The sequence below is a fragment of the Myxine glutinosa genome, chromosome 12, assembly GCF_964187855.1.
Source record: "Myxine glutinosa chromosome 12, kmMyxGlut1.1, whole genome shotgun sequence".
In the NCBI taxonomy this organism is placed as follows: Eukaryota; Metazoa; Chordata; class Myxini; order Myxiniformes; family Myxinidae; genus Myxine; species Myxine glutinosa.
The window spans coordinates 81511415-81531493 of record NC_136272.1 but is presented as its reverse complement, the minus strand read 5'-3'; the positions used below and the strand labels follow the sequence as shown (position 1 = coordinate 81531493).

General features: G+C 42.6%; 1 protein-coding gene across 1 annotated transcript in view; it reads right to left on the bottom strand.

The window, feature by feature from the left end:
- LOC137415953 (contactin-4-like) overlaps window positions 1-20079 on the bottom strand; it is a 766344-nt gene that overhangs the window by 618396 nt on the left and 127869 nt on the right. The window contains exon 2 of the mRNA XM_078766054.1: window positions 9409-9583. Within this exon, the coding sequence (XP_078622180.1) occupies window positions 9409-9547 (139 nt within the window). The 5' untranslated portion in view covers window positions 9548-9583. The remainder of the gene's footprint in view (window positions 1-9408; window positions 9584-20079) is intronic.

The window sequence follows — 20079 nt, the reverse complement described above, 5'->3', positions numbered from 1 at the left end:
AGGAGTTATGATAGATTTGTCATCATGCTGGCACGTGTGAATCTATGGCAATAATTGTCAGGTGTTAACCAAAGATGGCAAATTGTGAAAGTAAACAGTGAAGCCATGAAAGATAGATTAAAAATCCCCCTCCTCGATTAAAAATCCTCACCTTGAAGGTGAAGTTATTATGGGTTGGAAGAAGATTAAAATAAATAATAGTTCATATTGAAAATGGAGACAACAGCACAAGGCTCAGCATGTCAACAAGCACTGGACATGTGTTCGACCACACAAAATGACATACATGTCTCGCCAGGCAAAAAAAAGGATTAACATGACAAAATCCAAGCAAACACTAACTGTGTGATGATTACTAACAAAATACACATTTAATCTACAGAACAAATAAACAATAAATAAATAACAAATTAATTAATTAATTAATTAATAACAAAATAAATTTTTTTAAACCACCTTTAGAGGCCATTTTTCCCCGCAAGCGGGGGTTGGCCTTTTTCGGGCACCGTGGTTGTTGTTGTTTTTTTGGTCCCCTTTTTGAAGCAATGTTTTACGGCCGGATGCCCTTCCTGCCACCAACCCTGTTTGTCGCCTTTTACGACAAACAGGGAATTACCAGTGAACTGGTACTCAATTAGCCGACCTCGGAAGGATGAACAGGCTGAGTCAACCCCCCTGGCGTTAATTCAGTGATCGACCAGGATTCGAACCCAGGATCCTAGGATCCTAAGCCGGCACCCTAGCCGCTAGCCCAACGCCAGGCTTAACTAAAATAAATAATAAATAAATAACAATAAATTAATAACAGAACAAATAATTAACACAAGCAAGATTTTAAAATTCCATGGAACAGAATGCCTCGCATACAGTATGTTGAGGGCATGCTTAGCCGAATGCAAAGCGAGACGTGATGACCCGTAACGCATGATACACAGATCCGAAAATCAGAAAAACAAAAATAAACGCATTACAACGTATTCCCACGACCTTTATCTCACTGCTTGGTGTGCACCTGCAAGGCTTGCTTTTCTCGATAAAGTGCCACATATCTTCAGAGGAACATTCCTCACACTTTACAATGTTCATTCCGACTTCGCCTCTATCTCAGATACATGCCGACTTTGCGCAGCAACTTTGAGAAATTTATTTAGCAAATAAAAACTAATCCTGGTATCAGGTTTGTCAATCTTCATATTGAAATATCGGTGTTTTTTTGCCAAAAAAATAAAACCACAAAAGAAAGTAGTTCAGACATGGACCTTAAGAGTAAATTGTTTTCTGCAAAGTAAATACAAACTAAAGTTTTGCCTTCAGGGTAGAAATGGAGAACATAAAACCATTTTACTGTCAAAAATAAATGGTACCAGTCATACAATGCGATACCCACGAGGGTAGGCAGAAACGGGCTGCCAGGATAGCCGAAAGGTATCACGTTAGTCCGTGACTTATCCAACATAAATTTCCTCCACTTAAATCTATCAACCCAAAATTCCTCCACTTAAATTACGAGATAACCAATGGCACTATTTTGTAGCTATAACTGATCGCAGCATCTTCCAAAATCTCTCCATTAACACCAATCTAAAACCATGGGATCTTTCCACAGCCCTGGAGGCTTAGGATCTAGAACCTCTGGAGTCAGACACAGAAGACCCAAAGGGATGAGGATTTCCATGCAGTCGTATGTTTTCACAACTTATCCTCTCTCTCTCTTTTCCTCCAAGCTAACAAACCATTTTTCACATCACATTGTGGCTTAAAATGTACAATATTTGCAAAGCCTAAAATATGAACTGTCTGGACAATATCAAGCCACCCGAGGGTTATGCACAGCCTGCCATTACCCCACAAGTCTCATTCCCTGAGCCCCGTACACCAAACAAACATGGCTGCCTCCATCTGCCTCGAAGGCATCGAACCATCACATCCATTATCCTGTAGCTCGAGAATACAATAGTGCTAAGCTAGAAGTGCCCGCACAGCCATGATTGTTCTTGTGGGAAAGTAGGAATGGCGTTGCACATCTTTGAATCAAGCTCCACTGAAATAGAACAATAAATAAAACTGACGAGTCACATCATCGTCACCATATAGGATTTCCCATATGGAAAAATTTTGAAGGATTGCAACTTTTGATTTAAAGGGTATCACTGAGCCACATTTCAGACTTTTCGCATGGAAATGACACAAAATATTGCTATTTACTAAATTTTTTAAATTAAAATACCAGTAATAACCGTAATCAATAGTTCACCGCTGCTGCTGCTTTAGCAGCTCTAGTTATTCCCACCTCATGGTAAAATCAGCTGGAGAACTAGTTCAGTCCAAGCCTTTCACAAACCTGCTGGTCCGGCCTGGCATTTGACCGAAGGTGGCAGATATTTGTAATTTACCCAGGGTGCCGGCGATAACTCGCCCGGTCTTTTTGGAAGAAAAGGTGAGATCTTTAATATCCACCAATGACCAGCACCGGCAAGCCGTGCTGCTGGCTTTGTGTCTTCCCGGGAGACAGCACACACATTGACGCTTACTCCTTGATGTGTAACACCGGGGTGACAATGTATAGAGGTCGGAGGTGAGTACGCATAACCCCAAGCTATCATGACAACCTGTTGACCGACAGAAATATTGCTATTTATTTCCTTCTTTTTGCAAATAATCACGTCTGAATTTGAGCACCGAGTGAAGAATCGATATTAAACAACATCCTAGATTTCATACACCGCTTCAATAATACTCGATGCCATGCGCAGCCTGTGATTGATGAACCTCTAATTTTTTTGTATATACTTTTGTTTTTGTTTTAAAAAAACCCTGCAATTGATGTTTACTCATGCGCACTGTTACTTATAATGAATCCATGAAAAATAGGGGGGGGGGGGTGGAAACCTCATCAAGGATTAAAAAACCGGCGCGAGAAAATGTCCAGAGAAATAGGTAGACCGATTTTGGTGCATTGGGTCAGCATTGCAGCCCGGCCACAACCAGACATTATAACCCAGGTTACTGACGACGAGTACCTTAATACCTGACTTTGTGCAAAAAGGGGAGATGGGTGATATCTCAAACAGCATCACTAAATAATTGCAATCCAGACTATTAAAAAAATTGTCAAGCTGGTGCTTTTCTTCGGTGGTCTCTGTTTTTACTGCCTCTCCTCGGGGTCTTGCTCCTTCTGATCTCTCAGCTGGCCCACCCTTCTCAGCAAATCCAAAAGGCAAGCGTCATTCCATAAACAACCTCCTGGTGTTAAGCTTCGAAAATCCAGTCTTATTTCACACCTCAACACCTTTGGTTCTCTTTTATCCCCATTTGTGAAACCCCCTTGCTGAGGCTGTTCAATTCCACTCTTGCATGCTCCATAGCTTCAAAAGCAGGTGGTGCACCACTGCAATCTTATGCCATCCTCTATTCCTACCCACAATCCTTTCTGTCTCGAATAACCCGAGATAACCTAAGCTTCTTACTCTCAGGCAAGTGTCTCTCCTATTTTTCATCTTTATTAACGTGCTTTTATTTTTACAAGATTGAGTATGTTATATGAGCGAGGACGGAGGATATGAACTACCGGTGAGGCAGTGGGTAACAAATGAACACAATAAGCAAGGGAATAAAAGGAAAGGACAAGCGTTACGCCTCGGTCCCCCGTCGGTGAAGTGATGCGAGTTGACAAAGTGGAAGACACAAGGCGGCCATCTTGGATTTTGACGTGGCGACCCAATTTTCAATAGCGTTCTCCCTTATATGTAGATACACCCACACACCAGATTAGAAGTTAGTAGTTCGTTTATTTTTCAAGATATTCCGCTCACAAGGTTCAGGCATACATGGCGTCAGACATACATGGCGGCGGCCATCTTGGATTTTGACGTGGGTTGCACCCACACACCAAATTAGAATTCGGTCCTTCATGTACGCATGCATGCACGCACGCACGTACGAAAAGGGGGGAGGAAACCCAGCAACCTGGAAGGAAGAGGGCAATGGCAAATTAATAAGAGGTCTCGGCAAGGTCAATGTAAAAAAAAAAAGAGAAGTTTGTGGGTAAGTGTGGAGACGATATCCGATTGTGGTGCTCTGCCTGCTTTGGAGCCTTGGAGGAAAAAGTGGGAGAGCACAGCCTTGATCGTGTCCAACTGTGGCCCCAACTGTTAATTTTGTGTAAAAAGTTTGTATGAAACTCCAACTGTGGCCCCACTGTTCCTTTTGGGTAAAACGTTTGTAGGAATCTCCAACTATGGCCCCACTGTCCCTTTTGGGTAAAAAGTTTGTATGAATCTCCAAATGTGGCCCCACTGTCCCTTTTGTGTAAAAGGTTTGTAGGAATCTCCAACTATGGCCCCACTGTCCCTTTTGGGTACAAAGTTTGTATGAACCTCCAAATGTGGCCCCACTGTCCCTTTTGTGTAAAAGGTTTGTAGGAATCTCCAACTATGGCCCCACTGTCCCTTTTGGATACAAAGTTTGTATAAACCTCCAAATGTGGCCCCACTGTCCCTTTTGGGTAAAATGTTTGTATGAATCTCCAACTGTGGCCCCACTGTCCCTTTTACGTAAAATGTTTGTATGAACCTCCAAATGTGGCCCCACTGTCCCTTTTGGGTACAAATTTTGTATGAACCTCCAAATGTGGCCCCACTGTCCCTTTTGGCTAAAATGTTTGTATGAATCTCCAACTGTGGCCCCACTGTCCCTTTTACGTAAAATGTTTGTATGAACCTCCAAATGTGGCCCCACTGTCCCTTTTGGGTAAAATGTTTGTATGAATCTCCAACTGTGGCCCCACTGTCCCTTTTACGTAAAAAGTTTGTATTAATCTCCAACTGTGGCCCCACTGTCCCTTTTACGTAAAATGTTTGTATGAACCTCCAAATGTTGCCCCACTGTCACTTTTACGTAAAATGTTTGTATGAACCTCCAAATGTTGCCCCACTGTCACTTTTGGGTAAAATGTTTGTAGGAATCTCCAAATGTGGCCCCACTGTCCCTTTTGTGTAAAGGGTTTGTAGGAATCTCCAACTATGGCCCCACTGTCCCTTTTGGGTAAAAAGTTTGTATGAATCTCCAAATGTGGCCCCACTGTCCCTTTTAGGTAAAATGTTTGTATGAACCTCCAAATGTTGCCCCACTGTCACTTTTACGTAAAATGTTTGTATGAACCTCCAAATGTTGCCCCACTGGCACTTTTGGGTAAAATGTTTGTAGGAATCTCCAACTGTGGCCCCACAGTCCCTTTTACGTAAAAAGTTTGTATTAATCTCCAACTGTGGCCCCACTGTCCCTTTTACGTAAAATGTTTGTATGAACCTCCAAATGTTGCCCCACTGTCACTTTTACGTAAAATGTTTGTATGAACCTCCAAATGTTGCCCCACTGTCACTTTTGGGTAAAATGTTTGTAGGAATCTCCAAATGTGGCCCCACTGTCCCTTTTGTGAAAAGGGTTTGTAGGAATCTCCAACTGTGGCCCCACTGTCCCTTTTGGGTAAAAAGTTTGTATGAATCTCCAAATGTGGCCCCACTGTCACTTTTGGGTAAAACGTTTGTATGAATCTGCAACTATGGCCCCACTGTCACTTTTAGGTAAAATGTTTGTAGGAATCTCCAAATGTGGCCCCACTGTCACTTTTGGGTAAAATGTTTGTAGGAATCTCCAAATGTGGCCCCACTGTCCCTTTTGGGTAAAAAGTTTGTATGAATCTCCAACTGTGGCCCCACTGTCACTTTTCGGTACAAAGTTTGTATGAACCTCCAAATGTGGCCCCACTGTCCTTTTTAGGTAAAATGTTTGTAGGAATCTCCAACTGTGGCCCCACTGTCACTTTTCGGTACAAAGTTTGTATGAACCTCCAAATGTGGCCCCACTGTCCCTTTTACGTAAAATGTTTGTATGAACCTCCAAATGTGGCCCCACTGTCACTTTTGGGTACAAAGTTTGTATGAATCTCCAACTGTGGCCCCACTGTCCCTTTTAGGTAAAATGTTTGTATGAATCTCCAACTGTGGCCCCACTGTCCCTTTTGGGTACAAAGTTTGTATGAACCTCCAACTGTGGCCCCACTGTCCCTTTTACGTAAAATGTTTGTATGAATCTCCAACTGTGGCCCCACTGTCCCTTTTACGTAAAATGTTTGTATGAATCTCCAACTGTGGCCCCACTGTCCCTTTTACGTAAAAAGTTTGTATGAACCTCCAACTGTGGCCCCACTGTCCCTTTTACGTAAAATGTTTGTATGAATCTCCAACTGTGGCCCCACTGTCCCTTTTACGTAAAATGTTTGTAGGAATCTCCAACTGTGGCCCCACTGTCACTTTTGGGTAAAAAGTTTGTAGGAATTTCCAAATGTGGCCCCACTGTCCCTTTTGGGTAAAAAGTTTGTAGGAATCTCCAACTGTGGCCCCACTGTCACTTTTGGGTAAAAAGTTTGAAGGAACTTCCAAATGTGGCCCCACTGTCACTTTTGGGTAAAAAGTTTGTAGGAATCTCCAACTGTGGCCCCACTGTCACTTTTGGGTAAAAAGTTTGTAGGAATTTCCAAATGTGGCCCCACTGTCACTTTTGGGTAAAAAGTTTGTAGGAATATCCAAATGTGGCCCCACTGTCCCTTTTGGGTAAAAAGTTTGTAGGAATCTCCAAATGTGGCCCCACTGTCCCTTTTGGGTAAAAAGTTTGTATGAATCTCCAACTGTGGCCCCACTGTCACTTTTCGGTACAAAGTTTGTATGAACCTCCAAATGTGGCCCCACTGTCCTTTTTAGGTAAAATGTTTGTAGGAATCTCCAAATGTGGCCCCACTGTCACTTTTGGGTAAAAAGTTTGTAGGAATCTCCAACTGTGGCCACACTGTCACTTTTGGGTAAAAAGTTTGTAGGAATTTCCAAATGTGGCCCCACTGTCCCTTTTGGGTAAAAAGTTTGTAGGAATCTCCAAATGTGGCCCCACTGTCACTTTTGGGTACAAAGTTTGTAGGAATCTCCAAATGTGGCCCCACTGTCCCTTTTGGGTAAAAAGTTTGTATGAATCTCCAACTGTGGCCCCACTGTCACTTTTCGGTACAAAGTTTGTATGAACCTCCAAATGTGGCCCCACTGTCCCTTTTAGGTAAAATGTTTGTAGGAATCTCCAAATGTGGCCCCACTGTCACTTTTGGGTACAAAGTTTGTATGAATCTCCAAATGTGGCCCCACTGTCACTTTTAGGTAAAATGTTTGTATGAATCTCCAACTGTGGCCCCACTGTCCCTTTTGGGTACAAAGTTTGTATGAACCTCCAAATGTGGCCCCACTGTCCCTTTTAGGTAAAATGTTTGTAGGAATCTCCAAATGTGGCCCCACTGTCACTTTTGGGTAAAAAAGTTTGTATGAATCTCCAAATGTGGCCCCACTGTCACTTTTCGGTACAAAGTTTGTATGAATCTCCAAATGTGGCCCCACTGTCCCTTTTAGGTAAAATGTTTGTAGGAATCTCCAAATGTGGCCCCACTGTCACTTTTGGGTACAAAGTTTGTATGAATCTCCAAATGTGGCCCCACTGTCACTTTTAGGTAAAATGTTTGTAGGAATCTCCAAATGTGGCCCCACTGTCACTTTTGGGTACAAAGTTTGTATGAATCTCCAACTGTGGCCCCACTGTCCCTTTTAGGTAAAATGTTTGTATGAATCTCCAACTGTGGCCCCACTGTCCCTTTTGGGTAAAAAGTTTGTATGAACCTCCAACTGTGGCCCCACTGTCCCTTTTACGTAAAATGTTTGTAGGAATCTCCAAATGTGGCCCCACTGTCCCTTTTGGGTACAAAGTTTGTATGAACCTCCAACTGTGGCCCCACTGTCCCTTTTGGGTACAAAGTTTGTATGAACCTCCAACTGTGGCCCCACTGTCCCTTTTACGTAAAATGTTTGTATGAATCTCCAACTGTGGCCCCACTGTCCCTTTTACGTAAAAAGTTTGTAGGAATCTCCAACTGTGGCCCCACTGTCCCTTTTACGTAAAATGTTTGTATGAATCTCCAAATGTGGCCCCACTGTCCCTTTTACGTAAAAAGTTTGTAGGAATCTCCAACTGTGGCCCCACTGTCCCTTTTACGTAAAATGTTTGTATGAATCTCCAAATGTGGCCCCACTGTCCCTTTTACGTAAAAAGTTTGTAGGAATCTCCAACTGTGGCCCCACTGTCACTTTTGGGTACAAAGTTTGTATGAATCTCCAACTGTGGCCCCACTGTCCCTTTTGGGTACAAAGTTTGTATGAATCTCCAACTGTGGCCCCACTGTCCCTTTTACGTAAAAAGTTTGTATGAACCTCCAAATGTGGCCCCACTGTCCCTTTTACGTAAAATGTTTGTATGAATCTCCAACTGTGGCCCCACTGTCCCTTTTACGTAAAAAGTTTGTAGGAATCTCCAACTGTGGCCCCACTGTCCCTTTTACGTAAAATGTTTGTATGAATCTCCAAATGTGGCCCCACTGTCCCTTTTACGTAAAAAGTTTGTAGGAATCTCCAACTGTGGCCCCACTGTCACTTTTGGGTACAAAGTTTGTATGAACCTCCAACTGTGGCCCCACTGTCCCTTTTGGGTACAAAGTTTGTATGAATCTCCAACTGTGGCCCCACTGTCCCTTTTGGGTACAAAGTTTGTATGAATCTCCAACTGTGGCCCCACTGTCCCTTTTACGTAAAAAGTTTGTATGAACCTCCAAATGTGGCCCCACTGCTTTTCCACTTGCTTTGATCTTGTGTGGTAAATAAAAATCCATTCTATCAATGGCCATGTGTAGATTCAGGTGTATGTAGACTCAACAGTTTAAAATGAAATACTTTAAAAAGTGTTTAATGGAACATAAGACCCCAAAATGTTGACCCCTTTGCAGAAGTAAGCCAGTTTAATGGGAGAACTTCTTCATGAGCAATTTTGAGGTGTTGTTTATACCAATTCAGGTCAACCTGTCCAGGCGGCTCGTGTAAATTACTCTCACCAACCGCATGATGAGCAAAATGGAAATGCTGGAAATTCGGTGCCGAATACCTGACTCGGGCATCGCAACCATTTGATCAAACATTCAGCCCTCGGCAATGTGGCATCACGTCGAGTCGATGTAAAAACGCTCGTGCACGTCCGGCAACAATTGTGTGGACAAATTCACGTGCCTCTCATTAACATTAACGAAATTCTGCTTCGAACAAGTTATTCTCGCACGTAAAGCAATTGCTTTGTAATCCCAACAAATAGCACTTTGACTTGCACTGTAGGCCCCGAAACGATTTGTTTTGAATACATTTCAGAGAATTTCATTGCAAATGTTCATTTTCGATGGCATTGATATACAATAAAGGGTAATTATTTTTAAGGCACATTATGTTTGTGGTAACTTTGTGGCACAGAGGAGGAATAGAGAAAGTTGCTTAAGCTCACCCAGTGGATTACATGTAGCGGCGAGGAGCAGAGCGAGGACACATGAAGTTGCCAGAGCAGTCAGTGATTTCATGACCTCCGTCCGATGCAAAGGGAGCATTGAAGAATCGCTTTGGAGACGATATTTCATCATCTTCATTTTGCCAGCAATATGTTATTGCTTTCAGGATTGGATCTGCACAAGGCACACAAGTTTACTCAATATCTTGTGCAAAAAAACAACATTAAATTGCATGCTTGAAAAGCTAGAAAAAGTAATCTGAGGTATGAATCCGATATTTGTCAGAGTAACATGACGCAACGTCCATGCAAAAGCATGACATTGTGAAGAAGGATTTACCAATAACTAATTATCCAGCCCCCAAAGCTTTCCATTAAAATGATCAAAGATTGAAAAAAAAATGTAATACCTTGATTTCATTTTTTGGAAGTGGGCAACATGGACAATAAAATTTAAAAAAGGATTTTAGTTCGATTAAATTTCATCTTAATTTTTCATCTATCTATTACATATGCAAAATAACAAAAGTGAAATAATCTCAAGACTGCCTGTGTGTGTGTGTATATATGTATATATATATATATATATATATATATATATATATATATATATATATATATATATATATATATATATATATATATATATATGTAAATGTGATATTTCAGTTTTTTCTTTTTAATAAATTGGCAAAACTTTCTAAAATCCAATTTTCTCTTTGTCATTGTCATTAATTATGTCATTATTAATTTTGCATACAGGATCGAGGCTCGTGAAAGAGCTGACATTTATCACACAAAAATCAAACAGACACACAAAACATATAATAAAGGGAGCGGTAGACAAGATAGGGAGAGAAGGGGAAGCACACAAACACAACATTTGAGAGCAGGGACATCGGGAGATCTGTGGGAGAGAGAGGGCTTGGGGGGAGGAGGCATGGGAAGGGCAGGGGACGGGGGTGGAAGAAGTATAAAACACCAGGACACTGCAAGGACTTCCAGGAAAGAAGATAGTATTTCAAAAAAGTGGATCTGGGGTGAAATTAGCAGGGATAGAAAAGATCAAGGTTTTGGATGGGGGAAGATAAGAGATGGTGGTGAACAGCTGTTTTAAAGACCTGGAGGGGGGATTGGGATTGAAGAGCGTGAGGGAGTTTGTTCCAGAGGCGGGAGAGAAGGGGAATGAAGGAGTGAAGGTGAGCAGAGAGTCTTGATTTTGGCAATTTAACCATAAGAGGGTTGCAGGCAGATCATGTGCAACCTGTAGGAATATTTGGGGGACAGAGCCCAGAGAGAGCTGGGGGAGCAAGCCCGGAGAGGAGTCGGTAGAAGACGGAAAGACCACCAACCTACCTGCGGTGAGTAAGTGAAAGGCCCTCGGATTAGCTTCATCGTAGGAGATTTCAATGATTCTGAAAGCTTTGGTTTCAACAGCGTGAAGCCGAGCTAGGTGTCAGGCAGGAGCACCAGCCCAGAGGGGAGAGCAGTATTCCATTGAGCTGCGGATGAAAGCCTTGTACGTGGTGAGGAGCTCAGGTGTGCCAAGGAAGGACTTCGCACGACGGAGGATGCCCAGTTGGCGACTGGCTTTGGAGGCCAGATTGGAAATGTGGTTTTCCCAGGAAAGATCATGGCAGATAGTGAGATCCAAAAGCTTGAGTGACAGAACTTCTTGGAGAGGATTGTTCAGAAAGTAGATGGGAGGGTTGTCCAGTCGGTCTTTTCGGAGATACATAGTAAGAGTGTGAGATTTGTCAGGATTGAAAGACATGTTCTTCTTGTTTGACCAGTCTGTGATTTTGTCCAGGTCTGCCTGGAGTGAGGAGGCTGCAGATTGCCGATCTGAGGGATGAGGAATGGAGCGGCAGAAAGTGGAGTCATCACCAAAGAGATAAAGAGGATTTTCAAGAGAGTCAGAGAGATCATTGATGAAGACCAGAGAAAGCACAGGGCCCAGAACACTGCCTTGGGGAACTCCAGCCTGAACAGGAAGAGAAGATGAGAGAAACCCATTCAGGGCCACACGTTGACTACGACTAGAGAGGAAGTCCACCAGACATGCATGGAGATTTCCATGGATACCAAAGGAGGAGAGTTTGGTGAGCAGAGCGGGTTGCCAGACCGTATCGAAGGCATGTGATATGTCAAGGGAGACAGCTCTAATTTCCTGTTTGGCATTGAGGACCTCCATCCATTGTTGAGAAAGCAGAAGCAGCATGTCCAGAGTAGAGTGACCTGGTCTGAAACCAAATTGATGTTCAGAGATCAAGCCATTGGAGAAGAGGAAAGATTTCATATCTGAAGCAATGATGGATTCCATGACTTTGCTGATAATTGGGAGCAGGCTGATTGGTCTGTAGTTGCAAGGATCTGTTTTTGCACCTTTTTTGTGTAAAGTGGTGATGTCGGCTGATTTCCAAGCAGATGGCAGATGACCTTGAGCAAAAGCGAGGTTGAAGAGAACAGAGAGAGGGAGTGAAAGAGCGGCAGAGCAGGATTTTAGGACCCTAGGGCTGATGCCGTCAGGTCCAGTTGCAGAATCAAAGTCGAGGGTTGACAGAAAGTCTTGAGAAAAAGGACATGGGAAGGGTCTTTTAAACACCTGCTGTGCGTTTCCGAGCACAATCTATGTTTCCTACGAGCTGCAATTTTGTCTGAATCTCGATATTCCACAACACTGTGAATTTGATCGATTGAAATGGCATAAAATGGCGTAATATTTTGACCAAGTGTCAAGAAGACGATTTGTGGTCTCATGTTAAAGTATCTAATTAAATTGAAATTTTTTTTTTTTTTTTTTTTTTTTTTTTTTCTATACTGAATCGAGGCTCGTGAAAGAGCTGACAACCGCGAGGGAAAGACAAAGACAGTACATGGGGACCGCGAGGGAAAGACAAAGACAGTACATGGGGACCGCGAGGGAAAGACAGTACATGGGGACCGCGAGGGAAAGACAAAAACAGCACATGGGGACCGCGAGGGAAAGACAAAGACAGCACATAGGGACCGCGAGGGAAAGACAAAGACAGTACATGGGGACCGCGAGGGAAAGACAAAGACAGTACATGGGGACCGCGAGGGAAAGACAGTACATGGGGACCGCGAGGGAAAGACAAAAACAGCACATGGGGACCGCGAGGGAAAGACAAAAACAGCACATGGGAACCGCGAGGGAAAGACAGTACATGGGGACAGCGAGGGAAAGACAAAAACAGCACATGGGGACCGCGAGGGAAAGGAAAGACAAAGACAGTACATGGGGACCGCGAGGGAAAGACAGTCAAGTTTTAAACGGTTTTTTCTTTTCTTTTCAGAAGTTCACCACTGTTGATGCACCGTCAACTAGAAAGACACTCGGTAGAGAGCATACCTCTGCCAGGCTGAACCGTTAATTTTTTTGTGTCAACTGATAGTCTGGATCTGCATCCGTACCTGAACCAAAATGTAATCGGCTTGTTCATGTCACCTACCCAAAACCATCCACCAAGTTTTGTCATAATTTGTCCACAATGGTTTGAAATATCGTGCTATATATCATTTTAGCCAATGGTGAACTCAATGGTGAAGAAGCACAAAAATTCTCGAATCTGGATGTGGATCCAGATCTTCACCAAAGTCGAATCAATTCATCCTTGCCCCACACTCAACCTGTCCACTAAATTTAATTTGAATCCGATCACAACTTTTTGAGATATCCTCCTTACAGACAGACAGATAGGCCTGAAAACAACCTGCGCTACCTTTGGTAGCGGAGGTAAAAAAAATATATGATCAAATTCCGACCGAGTCATACCAAAGACTTCAAAAATGGTACGTGATGCTTCCTTGCATGATACTCAGCATTTATGAAGCATAGACCACACACAAAAACCACAGGTTTGAAATCATAGCACAAGATTTGATAGACCTAAGGGCCTCCTCCTGCATTGAAGCTCCAATTAGAAGGAAACATCTATCTATAATTCCAGTAATCTCTGTTTGTACGTTTGTACGTTTGTACGTTTGTACGTTTGTTTGTCTGTGACCGCTGTTTCTCGACAACCACGGGTCCGATATACTTTTAACTTGCCAGGTATATTGCTGGGGACCCGAGGATGTGCCTTTTCAAGGTTTCATATTAATCGGACAAGTACTTACCGAGCTATGTCCAAAAAACGATTCAACCAATCAGCGAGCAGCGAGTTATCGCGTGTGCCGAACGTGCCGAACACACGCTGCCTCGGACGGCACATTTGAGAGCGTATTCATTTATTTCACGTTTGCAAACTATGTTGGCGCTATGTTGGCGTTAAACTATGTTTTAAAACTAATAAAAACGAATTTGCGATTCATTCGCTTTCCTGCGCGTTTGTGCACGCGATGGCGATTTCTTTACCAAACTCCGGAAGCCGTTCGCTTTGGACCAAACCATTTCATGTAAATAGAGGGGGGGGATATAATTTTAGATATAGATATAGTACGGGCAATGCCCTAGTATTTTAAATGCTGTAAACCTCACTTGGAAAAATGGGCGAGGGAGGGGAATCACATGTGTTTTGAAGTTTCATTATAATTAAATTTACTTTAACTCGTGTTTTATTCAAACGACAAGTGAGCTGAAAACAAAGTGCAGAAGCAAAGCAAAGCTGTATAACTTAAACACTGTGGATTCTGTACTACAAAAGGAGTCGTGCGTGCATGTGTGCGAGTTCACCCATTGGTTGGACATTTCGCCCGACTCCACCCACAATTTCTACACTACGGCCCCCAATTTTGGAACCCTTTATAATTTACCCTTTAGAACCCTTTTTAACTTCATAATTTACCCTTTAGAATCCATACTCTCAAGCAGTGCTTTTACTGCAGAGGTGACACAGGTCCTTGCTATTTTTTCTGACTATTCTCTCTTAAAATTGTGAGATGAACAAGAGACTGAGGCAGCGTTCTGTGAAGTCTGTGATAGCATGATAGGGGAGCAGAAAGCATTAAATATTCTGCTGTTTTGATGTGGGAATTTCCGTTTGCTTTTATGAGTGGGAGGAGGGTGAGAGTAAAGATGGGACAGATTTGGAAAGGGAGGTTGAGGCTTTGGGGTGAGGGGGGTGTTGAGACGAGGCCCAGTACAAGGGTATTATGTGCTCCCCGCCCACCCCCCCCCCCCCCCACTCCCCACCACCAACACAATAAATTTTCAATATACAGACCTGGCATTAAATATGGAATTTTTTTTTTTCTTGACTTGGGTTTACTTTCATAACTCAGTATATCAATCTGGTGAGTTTCTTTCACACTTTGGTGATTTATTTGTTGAAAGAACCATGTCACCGATTGTCTGTCGCAGCAAGAAGTCAACAACAGGATTATATCACAGGTGGCATGGCAAAATGTACGGACAGGTGCATTTGATGATTGGCGTCACAGTCGGGTATACAAGGGTTGTTGCGTTCTGTATTAGTGGAAAACAACTGCTGCACGTCTCCAAAAGTTATTGCCGCTTCCTCTGGAGATGGTCCGTCAACTCGACAATGCTGTTTGTCATGGAGTGGTGGCTTTACGAAATTACGGCATGAAACAGCGTGCTATTGCTCGGCAGTATGGCATCACTCAAGGTCAGGTGTGAAATATCCTGAAACGAAATGCTCAGAGGGGTGTCCCTACTCCAATACCGAGGCCAGGACGTCCCCACAGAACAACAAGGAGGGATGATCGCCAGCTGTACCGGTTAGTCCGCAATGGCCGTACCAAGTCAGCTAATCGGCTTAGGGCTGAGTGGCAGCAACTGACAAATGTGCCTGTATCCAGAAGGCTAGTCAACCAACGACTGGTTCAAGCAGGCTATCGTGCCAGGCGTCCCCTGAGAAAGCCATGCCTGACCAGACAACACCGCCAGCGCCGATTGCAGTGGGCCAGAGAGCACCGTCAATGGCAGCCAGGACACTGGAATCACGTGATCTTCAGTGACGAGTTTAGATTTCTGGTCTATCGTCAAGATGGCCGCGTCCGAGTGCGCAGACAAGTGCATGAAGCCTACAACAAAGATTGTATAGTGCTAAGAGTCCAAGCTGGAGGTGGTGGGGTGACCGTTTGGGCTGCTTTTCATGCAGGGGGCAAAACTGACCTGGTTGTTCTGAATGGAAACCTGAACCAGTTCAAGTACAGGGCTATTCTGGAAGAAACATTGCTTCCATTTGCTCGTGCAGCCTTTCGAGGAAACTTTGTCTTCCAAGATGACAATGCACGGCCTCATCGTGCTCGCATGATCCAACACTTTCTTGCTGACCGTGGTGTAGAGCATAAGGAGTGGCCTGCCATGTCCCCGGATATGAATCCGATAGAGAACTTGTGGGCAGACTTAACGAGTCAAATCGACCACTTGGACCAGCAGCCGACCTCTGTGCGTGAATTGCAGCAGGCTATTGTCACTGCATGGCAAGCGATTCCTGTCCAAACCGAAGTACTGAACTGTAATTTTACTGTCCGTAATCCCAGTCGTAATTTAACTTTTGTTTTTGTTAAAAAATAATTTGGGCTAATGTGCAAAATAAAGAGATACTTCTGGAAAACATACAGAAGTTTAACACAGTACTGTCCATGAATTGAGTTCGATATCAGTTTACATCACTTTCAAGGATCAATTTATTTGTTTCGAAATGTCAAATGTGGTTTTTGTTTCTTTTAAAGGTCACATTAACAAAATCTAGAATAATTTCAACATAATTCCAATGAACTTTTGGTTTTAAGACATCTTGAAAAGTAAGTTCACCCCCACAAAAAAAATATTCCATATTAAATGCCAAGTCTGTATATATATATATATATATATATATATATATATATATATATATATATATATATATATATTGTACATTAGTATCAATAAAACCTGCATTTATAATTGCAGATTTATTTTACATGAAAAAAAATCATTGGTCTGCACTTTTAATAATACATGTACTCAAATAAATGCGCACATTATAATATGTAATACGGATCATGTGATGTCATACTGTGTTACTGCAACAAAGGTGAACATTAGAATTTTTAATTTCACTTTCTTTGCTTTCAGTTTTCATGTCCAAACACGTCCACAACTTTTTGACATATCCTGCTAAGGTATATCATTTTTTGCCCCATCTCTCAATGGTGAATAATCACGTAAAAAAAATTCTCGGATCCAAATCCCGATCCGTATTTTCACCAAAAAATCTAAAATAATCTAAAAATCTAAATCCACCTTCGGCGGCAGAGGTAAATGTAATAATTAAATATGACAAGTGAATTTCAGGTTGTGTCGATTGTGAAAGAGTGAAGCATAAAAATTTTTCCCATTTTATCTTTACAGGAGGGAAGCTCATGGAAGAAAGAGAAAGGTTGAACTGACTGTAGACTTGTTTTAGATTTGACTTTAGATTTGTTTTACAATAGGAACAAGAGGAATTAAGAACAAGGAAATCAAATTGTTCACCTACAATGTCAGTGATAAAGGTTGGGACGAGGCATTGAATGCTAATATCAAGAGTAATGCTGAACAGGATAGCTATGATGTCATGAATTGGCTTTTGACTGGTCTAATGCAACTTCCACTGAAATAAGGTCCAAATACTAATTGTGCTTGCAATTCCTGGTTCTTCCCTGGAATTGCAAGCCATCTTTTCTGAGATCGACCGTGAAAAACAGCATTTGAGCTTTTAAAGTTCAAACAGATAAACGATTTTTGCTGTTATGCCTTTAAAAACAAATATAGGCAGTGAAAAACGCCAGACTCACCATATCCCACATGTCTTATCCACGTAATATAATATTTCCATGGTAATTGAGGTAAATGCAATTTTCCAAATCATTTCTGCACCATAATCACATTGAAAAACTGCCTTTTTTTCTTTTTATGCAGCAAAGGGTCACGATGACTACTTTAAAATCTCCCATTATTAAGACCTTATTGTGGGGTTGGCCAGGGAGCATTTTTGGCCCAAGTCTTTCACAAACAGATTGGCTAGGCCTGACATTTGACTGAAGATGATTTGGGCAGGAATTTGCAGTTTGTTCAAGGTGACGGCGATAATTCAACCCATTCTTCGCAAAAGGCCCCGTGGGATATTGAACCAACTAATTCTAGCAGATGGAACACATTCATCCGAGATAATGTCCATCCGAGGGATGGCACACTTTATGATACAATGCCTTACTTGCTAAGCACCAATCCGACAGTTCATAGTCTGGTCTGGAATCGAACAAAGGCTGGACATTTCAAAGGTAATCGTGCGACCTTTGTACCATCCTGTCAGACTAAATACACAGCAAACTGTAAGGATGAGCTTTCTTGAAGGCCCGGGGTACTACCACAATGTCTTACTCTTTATTCTAAGATAGTGGCATTTAAATATCCAAAATGGAAATTCAGATGGAAATCCTTGCCCTAAGCAATTATCCAAAGAAAATAGGATCCAAGAAGCAACAGTGCACCAAAAATGGAAGTTTTAGTCTGATTTTATATCACAGATGATAAAATTGAGACCTAAACAGATTAACGGAAAACCTATATATTAAAGTAGCGGTGGTTTTCTGTCAGACCATTTCTCTTTCCGCCCATTGGTTGGACAGCTGGCCTGATGCCACCCACAATGACGTCATTAGTAGGAAGGCCGACTCCACCCATTTTGATTTCCATGCAGTTCATGCCAAGCATTTGTTAAGTTTGTGGGGATAGGCGAGGAATCTCATAGTAAAGGTAGGATTGTATAATTACAGCATGGACTGTGGACGGGTAGGAGAAATCTCGATGTATTCAAGTCGGGCGACTGTAGCTTAAGATTGTTTATGTGTCTTCACACGAGGGGTGAAGCAGTGATAACTAGTTGTGGATTAAGGTTAGTTTTCCCCAGCATGTGATATTCCCTCTGTGATCTTTCCCTTAAGTTTTACAATTACCAAGGCTGGCCATGCAAAACCTCCATTAAACTACCACAACCGCCGACAGAACCCGATCGGACTAAGCCCCGCGTCGAAATGACCATAGGAAACAGGCCACGCCCCTGAGGGACATGATTAGCCCAGAGGTTGTGGGCGGAGCGAAATGGATGGGGCGTTCGGTGATTGGCTCGAGAGAGGACAGAAGAAGAGTCGCTCTCTCGGCTGGTGTGGACACGAGCAAGACATGCACAATCTTTGCTTGGCCGATTGTGAGCTTGGCTGTGTGTCTTTTTGAGGTGAGGTTTTGGAGCAGTTTTGAACATTGGAGAGGAGGTTTTGGCAGGGGTGTTGGCTCAGCAAGGAAGCTGAAGGCCATGTGTGCTACCCCAGAAAGAGGATGAAAGAGGGCTGCCTCGTCTGCTCATCTCACACTTGCAGTGCCTTCAAAACGTAGCGATCAACATTGCCATCGCCATTGCCATTTTTTGGAGCGCTTCCCACACGAGTGGCTACACCAGCTTCAACAGCCACCAAGCACCTAAAATAATTTATTGCCACCAACCTGAGTGCTGGCCAGCTAAAGGGATTTTATTTTTTATTATCTGTCCCCTTGTCTGTTTTCGAGTCAGAGGGTGAGGAACCTCAAAGTAGACATTAGTTTTTACCTCACCTTTCGTTTGCACCTCTTTGGTTTATTTTCATTAAATTATTGTGGTGTATTTTATTTGTCGTGTTCGTTTATTCGTTGTGGGTTCGAGAATAAAGCTGTGTGCCTTCGTCAGGTAAACGCTTTGTTTCCTTCAATCCGCACGCAACAAACTAACCGCCAATTTCGGCTGCTCGCCTCGGGAGTAAATACCGTCCCAGCTATTTGTCCACGGCTGGTCTTCACTAGCTACAGACAGGACAATATTGTCCAACCTGCCATATTCACAATTGCCATGCCCTACCTTTACATTGCTATAACAAACTTCTGAACGAAAAAAACATAAAATTGTTAAACATAAAAAAGGGAGCGTTTTCCACAGAACTCTGTTCCGCATGTTCTCCTGCACATGGAATGAGCAATTAAATTGCCCAACATTTTAAGGGACTAGCAAAAGTACTTGTTCCTAGCGAAAGGAAAAGTTCAAGTTAACCTCTCAATTGAAAAATATCTTGGACTTTAAAAAGGTCTAAATCTAAATCTAAATTCTACACTCTAAATCTCTGAACAACTTACACCGTCCACCATGAAATGGTGGTGCAACATCCAGCAGGGAAGGTTGGATTTGTCTCAAAAGGGTGTAGAATATTCTTATTGCGAAAGAAAATTTGGAATCAGCATTATTCATGCCCGTTCTCCTGTCATTTCAAAGTGAATGTTAAGCTTTGCCTGCGTGCGCAGCTTTTGAAACGCAGAGCAGGAAGTGGTGGCCATAAACGGGACACAGATGAACGCATGCACAGACCACAGCTCGAAATGTATAATAGATGACTTCCCTTCAAAGGAACTTAAACACAAAAAGACAATTCGGCACATCGAGCCTGCACAATGGTTGCCAACCTATGACAGTTGGCAACCATTGTGCAGGCTCGATGCTTGGTTGGTTGCGATGCGATGTTTGGACTGTTTGGTTGCCAACAATGCTAAATGCAGGTTTTTCTTTAACTAAGTGATTTCGTGCAATGCAACCTTTGTTAAAAGACTTTCAGTACGGGATACTGTTATTATGCTGACAATGCTGACATGGTTTGTTCAACTTTGTGATAATCCTCAGCTCGTATCTTAAAGCTCTG